Genomic DNA, 10687 nt, shown 5'->3' with positions numbered 1-10687 from the left:
ATTATTCAAAAAATTCTTTGATTTATTATTACTCATGCAATTATTGATATTATTTTGAAAGACTTAAAGCAGAATTTTGTAAATGAATATTTTATGTAAAATATAGATTATATATTATATTTTATTAACCATTTTACAAAAAACTTATATTAAACCAAATTGAGATGCCTTGGTTATGGCGTCAATGCAAGTAGACATGCACATCAGCACATGCTTCCGTTGTTCTCTCCTTGACCGTTGGCCCAATCTTCGATCATAATTCAAAATGTGCTTTTCCATACAAGAGCTTCCACATTTAGTTGGGCAAATAAATAGTATGCGTCTTTTTATTCTTTGTACATACACACACACATAATATATAATATTTATATATTATGTGTGTGTGTATGTGTATGTACAAAGAATTAAAAAAACGCATACTATTATATTAACTTTGTTAATTAATCTTGGTCATTGATTTTTGAAATTTGTGGCTAAGATCATTCATGACATAAAGTGTAATTAATTGCACACATAGACAAGGTAACATAAGTAAACAATATTGTAAAGAGGTATTTTGAGAAAGATTTCAGTTGTCCATTAATAACAATGAGATGTTTTGTAACTGCCCATTAATAACAATGTAACTATCCATGAATTAATCTTGCCATCGAATCAAAACCAACAGCAAGATCCCCAACGCCATATTGTTCTACGGTTTTTTTTTGTTAATGGTTCATATGTGAACAAATATTCGATATTTATGGGAATTGTTTATGTGTGAACATGGGTATATATGGAAAAAGATCGTAAATGACACAAGTGTGCGTTTATGTCAACTGTGTTTGTATTCATGTTCATGTGTGAACATGGGTGTATATGGAAAAAGGTCGTAAACGACATAAGTGTTCATATATGTCAATCTGCGTTTGTATTTGACACAAGGGTTCATATATGTTAATTTGTATTCGTAGTTGACACAAGAGTTCAGAAATGTCGAGTTGTATTTATATGGTTGTACAAATATTCATATATGTGAATTTGTGTTCTTATGATCACACATATTCATCATTTTTCATATGTTTATTTTTCATATTTATACCAAAGGTTCATATATGTCAATTTGTGTTCGTAATTGACACAAGGGTTCATATATGTCGAGTTATGTTCATATGGTTGTACGAATATTCATATATATGAATTTGTATAGTCATTGTTATAACTGGGTTTTCTGCAAACCTGGGTTGAGGTAAATTTATGTGTTCATTATGTGAATTATGTGATAGCATGCATGTTGTCTTAAAAACAAATGCATGAATTATGTGCACATGTGTGGTAATTTGATATTATGCATGCATGTGAAAATTTTATAGGCGGTTATATTTTAAAATAATATGTGGGAATATTATAATCTAAACCTTCATAGTTAAGAAAGGTTGATTATAAAACATTATATTTCCACCGCCAATGATTTTTTATATTGAAAGATATTCATCACCGCCTCATCCTAAGTATAAAAGAAAGAGGATAAGGTAAAAACCTTATCAGTTCATTATTTTGCAAAATATATAAGAAAAATATAAAGGCGGTGAAAGCATTCTTAGAAAGTGTTCTTGAAAAATATTCTTGAAGAATATTGCTGTTTAAAGATTCTGTTACTTGTTGCGTGATAATCTGCAGAATCTGTTATTTTAAGGTGAGTTTTAAACTACCGTCGATTATAAATTGTGAGTTTTATCTACTGTTTGATTCTATAAATTCTGGTATATTGATGGGTTTAAATTTAAAAGAATCCAGTAGAACTGTTTTAAACGGTTTTTAAAAGAAACTGTTTTATGAATTGAAAAACTTAAACCTGTTTTGAAAAAGGTTAAGCAGGAACTATGTTTGAAGGAACAGTATGGATTTGGCACCCTGTTTTTGAGGATTAAGCAAAAACAAACAATTGAGAAATCATTTGAAGAACAGATTGTTCTTATGGATTGAAAGGTTTGAATATAAACCTGTGTTGAGAATATGATTTGGTTAAAACTATAGACAAGGTTCACTCTGACGTATGTGACTTTGTTCCGTCATTGGATGAAATAGTCTATAGATTTTGGATAAAACTATGAACGAGGTTAACTTTGACAGAAAGGTCTGCAGCCTGTCATGGGATGAAATAGTTCATATGAATTTCAAGAGTAATAAGGATGGTCGTTGTATGTGATGGATAGCTATTGCTATAAACAGGGGATTGATGGAAGTAACAAGGATGGTCGTTGTGTGTGTGTGCATGGTATAACTCTTACTATTATATCTAATAAGATTACAACAGATTGGAGTTTTCTCTTCTTGGTGATTTGAAGATTCAAAGATGTTGTTCTTATTGGAAATAGTAGTATTGATGTTATGGTTACGGGAAAATATGGCCTATGATCATTGATTTTGGTTAAAAGTGTTTAGGATACGAATGTTTATTTTATGAAGAATTAGAGGGGGTCTGGTTGGACCCCAATATAGAACCAGAGGGCTCTGGATGATGGTTTGAAAATTATACAATTTTACAAAGTTTTAATTAAACCAGAGGCTCTGTATTCGTAAGAAACGAGCTCCGTGTCAAATTTACATTTTAAAAGATAATTCAAAGATTTTTATATTTAGAATCTTTTTATGAAAAACAGACCAGAGGGGCTCTGGTCGACTCGCACGTTGAACCAGAGGCTCTGGTTGGTCATAACTTTTAAACCAGAAGCTCGGGTTAGTACAACCAGAGGCTCTGGTCGAGCATGAATTCTTTATAACTATTCTTTTTATAAAAAACTTATTGATTGGAAGCTTAACTAAAGGACATTATATATATGAGCCAGAAGCTCTGGTTAGTACAACCAGATGTTTTGGTCGAGGAACCAGAAGCTCTGGTAGAGAGACCAAAAGGGCTCTGGGCCTGTTTATTGAAATATATTCTAAGTATGGTTTGGAACCAGAGGCCGATGGACCGAAACAGAATATGATTTTCAGTTTTTGACTACATGAGATGAATTATTTGAAATAAATGTTTTGGTGATCTTCACCCTGCATTACATAAAAGGGAACCTCACTAAACATTCATGTCTAACCCTCATTTTTGTGTTTTCAAAAATATGTGTGTAGGTAATGATAATAAGAGCAAGAGCATTTTGTGAAATAATTCCCTATGTATTTTGCTATATTTGAAGCTTGGATGCTAGGATACAAGAGCATGTACTTTTAGAATTTTGATCTATGTAATTTTACATTATAGACTCTTGTGTTATGGACCTATGTGGGAGAAAACATATATTCTATGTATGAGATATGTGTTATATGCAATGTATGGATATGGGCTGTTACAGTCATACATATTCATTAGCTTTCATATGTTCATTTGGGTCAACATGTGTTCATATTTATACCAAATATATATATAGGTCAATCTATTTTCGTAATTGACACAATTGTTCATATATGTAAATTTGTGTTCGTAATTGACACAATGGTTTATATATGCCGAGTTGTATTTATATGGTTGTACAAATGTTCTCATATATGAATTTGTGTTCATATGATCACACATGTTCATCATCTTTCGTATATCTCAATTTGAACGATATCAAAAACTTTACTACCGAGTCTCCTCCACCAATCACAAATTCATAAACATTAGAGATAGAAAATCAATATTAAAAATAATAACAAGACTAATAATAAGTTAACACAAATCATGAGATTTTATGATTTTGTAACTCTCTATTAATGATATAAGAGTTAAATAAAAAAGAAAATTATATATGTACACTTGTCATTAAATTTTATGATGGATAGGAACCTAATACTAAGATAGATTGTGATTGGTTAAAAATGGTTAACAAAGCTAACATAATAGTTTGGGTTAGCATTTGAACCAAGATATGTGTGTGTGTGTGTGTGTGTGTGTATATATATATATATATATATATATATAGGAGGTTTACTTTGCAAACCACGTTATTTGTACAAATCGTACAAACTTCATTCAATAAATCATAATTTTTCATTGTTTTCATTTTTTTGTAATTATGAGAGGTTGATTAATTATTTTTATTGTGGAGGTTGTTAATCATGAATATTATTATCTTCATTATATTAATTTTAGAGAAATAGATGAAACAATTTCATTGAAATTTCATAATCATATATGAAACAACTTCATTAAAAAAAAGTATTATATGAAACAATTTCATAAGATTAAACAATTTCATGGAAAAAGTTTATAAAATTAAACAATAAAATCGATGGATGAGGGTGCAAATATGGGTGGTTTGTATTTGATCATTCATCTATATATATGTATGTATGTAAATATACATATATATATATATATATATATACATACATACATACAAGCATATATATATATATATACATACATACATACATACATAGAGGAGCGATCAAATAAAAACCGCTCTCATTTGTGTAAACCGCACAAACCACCCTCATACGCCAATTTCATTGTTTAATCTTATGAAATTTTTTTATGAAATTGTTTAATCTTGTGAAATTGTTTCATATAATACTTTTTTTGATAAATTTGTGTCATATATGGTTATGAAATTGTTTCATATAATATTTAATGAAATTTTAATGAAACTGTTTCATGTATTTCTCTAAAATTAAAATAATGAAGACGATATATTTATGATTAACACCATCCACAATAAAAATGGTTAATCAACCTCTCATAATTACAAAAAAAAATGAACACAATGAAAATTTATGATTAGTTGAATGTGGTTTTCATGGTTTATACAAATCGGGTGGTTTTTATTTGAACGCGCTCCCCTATCTACATATATATATATATATATATATATATGAGAGAGAGAGAGAGAGAGAGACTTGGGATCATGTGAGACCAGCCTATTTTTTTGAGACCCGTAAAACTACCTTTTTACACTTGAATTTCAAAGTAAAAAACTGTGAAGGTAACATTCACAATGTTTTTTGATATGAAGATTTGAAGTTCTTTTTACCTTCACAACATTTTGTCTTTGCATTGATAGAAGATTTGACTCGTGCATTTTGTTTTTGCAAACTAGACACATTGTCTATTCAGAAATTTTCAAATTAAGCTCTTAGACTTTCAGCGAAAATTCATTTTGAGCCTTTTCCATAGACATCTTTTTAGGTTTCAATTCAGCCTCAAGCTCATAAATTTGTTTATTTAAAATAGAAATTTTAGCATTTGAATCAAATTCAGGATCTGAATGAATGATCCAATCCTTTTTCTCAATTTCCCCTACAGTCGGATCAGAATCGTAAATCACATCATTTTCAGATTCAGAGTATGAGTCATTCATCATATTTTCAAAAATATCAGACTTTCAATTTATTTTCATTTTATGACTCAGATTTTGATGAAGAATCAATGTTTAAATATTATATGGGATAAAATGACTCAATTTCAGAATGAGAAAACTGAAGTTTTCTAGTTTTGTAACTTGAGTTTAAATCGTCATATTTCAGTTCCATATTTTGAAATTTTGATTTTTCAAAAACATTTTCATCTGATTTATCTTCATCACTTTTAGAAAGTCTCTCGAGGTTTCGCAGTGGGAATTTCCAGACGATTCAGATTTAACAAAGATTTCATTAACAGAAGGAATTGTGAACTTTTAAGCTCCAAATTCATTGAAATCATATAAAGAACTTGGAGCATTTTTCAAAACATTAATATCATTAAAAACCTAAACCCATTCTTGGATCGTAAATCTAGTATCTTTGGGTTTGTTCATTAAAGTTTTCAATGTTTGCTCAGATTGACCTCTTTTGAAAATGATTTCTTCCAACTGTTGGACTTTGTCGTACAATTAACCTCTTTCTTTGAGAATTAAATCAAATTTCAACTGGATTTCAACCTTCTCATCCTCTACTTCATTCAAGTTTCTTTTTAGTATAAGAATCTTTTTCTCTAAATCAGATTTTTAAAATCTAAGATGTTCTTTTTATGATCTAAGTTGTTCTTTTTCTTGTTTCAGATATTCACATAAACCTTTATAACCATAACTTTCAGTTTGAAATTTTAATATTAAAGTTCTTTCACTTTTTAATTCTTTGTTTTAAGACACCAAAATCAGCATTTATAGACTCAATTTCATCAGCGAATTTAGAGTTTGAATAATCGAATACCATATTCTGATTCAATGCTTAGCATGTCCTTTGACATTTTTACTAAATACAAAATACTTGAACTGATCGTTTCAGGAAAAATTTGAACTGAATTGGAATCCTTAAGAAAACTTTTTGATACTTAGAAAATCGCTTGATGCTTAGAACAGAATATCGCTTGATCAGAAAACTGCTTGAAGTGAATATCACTCAACAAAGAAAAACATTTGACAAGGATATCGCTCACCAAAGAATATCGCTCAACAGGATATCGCTTAGCACTTGAGCGATGTGTACCATTACTGCTTGAAACATGGGCGATATACTCAATCTTCAAATATCGCTCGAGTCTTGGGCGATATACATGAATATCGCTCAACACTTGGAAACTTCAAGTGACACACGAATATCGCTCAACACTTGGGCGATGTTTTCAACTTCATAAAAAAATCAATTAAAACTTGAGCGATATAACAAAATATCATCTACACCTTGAGCGATATAACCCCAATATTGTTTACATTTTGAACGGATTCCTCAAATATCGCACACAATTTGAACAGATTGACCAAGGGTAACTTCAAACAATCTTCAACGAGCGATATTTCCAAGAATATCGTTCAATGCAGTCTTCAACGGACGATGTTCATAAGGATATTGCCTAAGACAATTCAGTGGGCGATATACATAGATCTGTCACAAAGTTCAAATATTTTCAATAAAAATTCACAAAACTCAAGATTCGATGTTAGAACAACATAGATTAGCTCGAAAATGCATTCTAAGCATGTTTTATGAACGCAATTTTGTCAAAAACATATTAAACTTGACCAATTTGATCAAAATATGACCCAAAAACAGTCTAAAACAAGAAACTATCCAACACCAAGAAATCAAGAATTCAATCTTGATTCGATTCCAAAAACAGTGCAATCTCTTTTTTATTTGCTCTGATACCAATTATAGATCCCAGATCAAATCATAATCACCAAGAACACAAGAATATGAATTGAATCAGTCGGCTGCCTATTAATATCAATTCTCTCAATTACAGTGTGTGTTCTTGCTTGAATAATATTTATACCTAGAGGTTTACAACATAACTTCTAAACAACTATTACAAAGACTAACTGAAAATACACAGTAAAATATTTACAGCACATGGACTTGAAAGTGTTATCTTTTAATTATCTATTTTAAATAAATAAAAAAGATACTACGCATGATACGCCATGTGGTCTTAATTGTGCGTAATCCTAATTGTTCTATGTAAGCAAAGTAATTACTAAGATTATCAGTTCAAAATGTATCCGGTTACCTATTGCTATAATAGATATTTAAAAAAAAAATACAATGTTTTAATAAGAAATAATTGTAAATACAAAATGCATTATTAAGAATAAATGAAAAATGTATGAAAAATAAATTGCTATTTTTTATATTTAACACTATAAATGAAGATTCAAACTCATTAATAAATAAATAAAGAGAACCACAAGGGTGGTGTTTGATTGGTTTGAGCTTGGCTCCAAAGGTCAAAAGTACTAGGAGGTTCCAGGTTCAAATCCAAGGAGGAATAAAAATTCCCTTGTGACCACGGAGGTTCAAATGCGGTGACTCCGAGCTATCTACAAAGCAGATGGTTGTCTTGGGATTAGTCCGCTTGCATAGCGGTTTGGATATCCAGATTAATCAAAAAATAAATAAATAAAGATGATAGTTTTTTATGTATATAATACTTATAGATAAAAAAAAAATACAAGATTTGAATATTTTAATCACTATAAAACAAATAATTTTTTAAAATAAAAATTAACGAGGGAAATTTTCGTCCATAATTACTGATAGATCATCTTAAAAAATACCAATCATTCTTGTAAAATCCATATTTTTCAAAAAAGCACCAGCAGATCACTAAAAAATACTTGGGTAATATGTACATCATTACCGATGGATCACCTAAAAGATACTAATGGTTCTTGTAAAATCCACAATTTTCAAAAAAACACCAACGAATCACCCAAAAAACACCCGGATAATACATCACTAATTTGAGTTTCTCTCCAACAATTTATCCACCAACTTTAACAACGGATTTTTCACAGAATATCCGTAGTTAAAAGTCTTCCATTTAATACTGAATATATATATATATATATATATATATATATATATATAGACTTGAGATCATGTGAGACCAATGGTTTTTCATGAGACCCGTAAGACCAATTCTCAACCTTTGGATTAGATTTACAATCGTCAGATCTGAACATTTATAAACGCCACGAGACTTCTCAATAATTACAAAATTGCCACCTTGCAAATTTAGACCATTAGATCATTAGTTTATAAATTTGATCAATGAATATAAATTGGTCTTACTGGTCTCACGAAAAACTCTTGGTCTCACGTAAACCCAACCCTATATATATATATATATATATATATAACCATATAATTTACATACCTCTTTGTCATTTTAATTTTATTTAAATTGTTAGTCAAATCGAAGCAAAAGTTAAACCTCTTACAAGCAATTGACTTTCAAATACGTTGAACAGGATTAGTTGACAATTAAAGTCTATTTAAACCAATTTAATCCCATGTGAAAAATCAAATTCAAAAATGCTTTCAATTTTGCAACTATTTGTTGTCATTTTAGCCTTCATCTCTCATGAATATGAAGCCATATCACAATACGTACCACCATACACTTCTGTAGTTGCACCTATAAACAAGCACACCGATGTTGCTAAACCTCTTTACAGCTTCGACGTCATGACTGCATGGGTAGACATGAAGTTCATGCATGAAAAGTTGATCATAGACATCGATGCTCCTTTCATATGGCATGACTGCATCTTGATATGGAACTACTATGGAGTCCCTTGTCCCGTTAACAAGCGTTGCACGAACCCCGTTTCATGCGAAGAATACCAATGCACCAGCGTTCGAACTACCTATTCATATGTGAATCCTAATTGCCCTCCGGTAAACAACGGCTCGACATTGCCTGGTTGGGGATATTGTACATGCCCGGTCACGGTGGTTCACCCCGTTACCGGATGGTGTGGCCAAGCCTTGCTTGACTACGACGATTTCACCATGAGCACAAGCAACGGTAGAGATGTTTTTACTGGTTTATATGGTGCTTACCCTAATGCTGCTTGTCTTTCTTCTTCTTCATTTGCTCCATCTTCTTCGTTTGGATCATTCCCTGAAAATGTCACTGGGGTCATGGCCTTTTCGACTTCGCCTTACGCGTTTCCGGCTTATTTGTATCAGCCACTCAAAAAGACATTAGCTTTATGTCTGCCTAGCACTCTGTCTGCTCCAGGGGTTCTATTCTTTGGAACTGGTCCTTATTACCTTCTTCCTCAATCAGATGTAGATGTAAGAAGTTTACTTTCTTATACTCCGTTGATCACGCAACCGAATTCTTTTGGATACTATATCGGTGTCAATGCCATTGTAATTAAAAAGCGATCAATCGACCTTCCTTCGAATACAACTACAAAGCTTAGTACAATCGATCCTTACACTGTGCTAAGAACCGACATTTATAACTGGGTGGTTCGGAGGTTTTCAATGGTTACGAAACGAATCCTTAAGACAACACCAATCGCACCATTTGGGCTTTGTTTCAACACCAAAGGTAACCATTCTAGTTTAAAACTTGCTGATATTGATTTCAGTCTCCAGGATGGGAAGAAGTGGAGTATATCTACGGCTAACTCCATTAAGCAAATGACCGAAGATGTGTCGTGTCTAGCGTTTGTTGACGGTGGTGCGACAAGTGAACCTGCGATCGTGATTGGAACGTTTCAGTTCGAGGATAACTTTCTGTTGTTTGATTTGGAGAATTCGACTTTCGGGTTTAGTTCTTCGTTGTTACGTAAGCAGACTACTTGTTCAAACTTCAATTTTACAGTAACTTCAAGCAATTGAAACCCGTTTCGAGAGAACATATTCAGATGGATGTGTTTCTAGTTTGTATTCCACATTAAGACATTCTTGTGGGATATGTATTAAGTCGTCTTAATTGTTAGGCTATGGTTATATTGTTTGATAAAGAAGTTCTTGTTTCAACGTATATATGCAATCAAGAAATAGTAACACTTCCTTAATATGTCTCATTTTAATTTGTTAATATTGTGAGAATGGGAATTAAAGTGAGAAGCGTAAGAAGGGATCTTCACCGGTTGGATGAACGTTAGGATGAGATGTATCGAGATGTACCGGATCAATCGTCGTATCAAGCATATTAATTCATGCGTGGGTTTGAGATTAAATGTGATCAATGGTCTGGATCTCTTATTACGCTTCTCACCTTAACTCTCCTTCTCATCCAATCATTCGCCTATATATGTATATAGGGGTGGGTTAAAAAAAAACCACTCAATTTGTAAAAACCGTGAAAACCTCATTCAATCAATCATAATTTTTCATTTTGTTCATTTTTTGTAATTATGAGAGGTTGATTAACCATTTTTATTGTGGAGGGTGTTAATCATTGATATTATCATCTTCATTATTTTAATTTTAGAGAAATACATGAAAC

The 10687-nt window shown here is 31.3% G+C and overlaps 1 protein-coding gene across 1 annotated transcript; it reads left to right on the top strand.

Annotated features, from left to right (window-relative positions):
• Positions 1 to 8751: 8751 nt before the first annotated feature.
• LOC112512747 (basic 7S globulin 2-like) lies at positions 8752 to 10205 on the top strand. The gene has a single exon (XM_025118868.1). The coding sequence runs from the start codon at positions 8752 to 8754 to the stop codon at positions 10072 to 10074; it is 1323 nt and encodes a 440-aa protein (XP_024974636.1). The 3' UTR covers positions 10075 to 10205.
• Positions 10206 to 10687: the final 482 nt, after the last annotated feature.

Source organism: Cynara cardunculus (genome assembly GCF_001531365.2).
Source record: "Cynara cardunculus var. scolymus isolate 2C chromosome LG 5, CcrdV1, whole genome shotgun sequence".
Lineage (NCBI taxonomy): Eukaryota > Viridiplantae > Streptophyta > Magnoliopsida > Asterales > Asteraceae > Cynara > Cynara cardunculus.
Note: the sequence above shows the minus strand (reverse complement) of the source record. Positions and strands in the feature narration are given on the sequence as shown.

Bases quoted from the DNA above. Each gene is read 5' to 3' on its own strand.
- LOC112512747 (XM_025118868.1), top strand. From the start codon at position 8,752: ATGCTTTCAATTTTGCAACTATTTGTTGTCATTTTAGCCTTCATCTCT.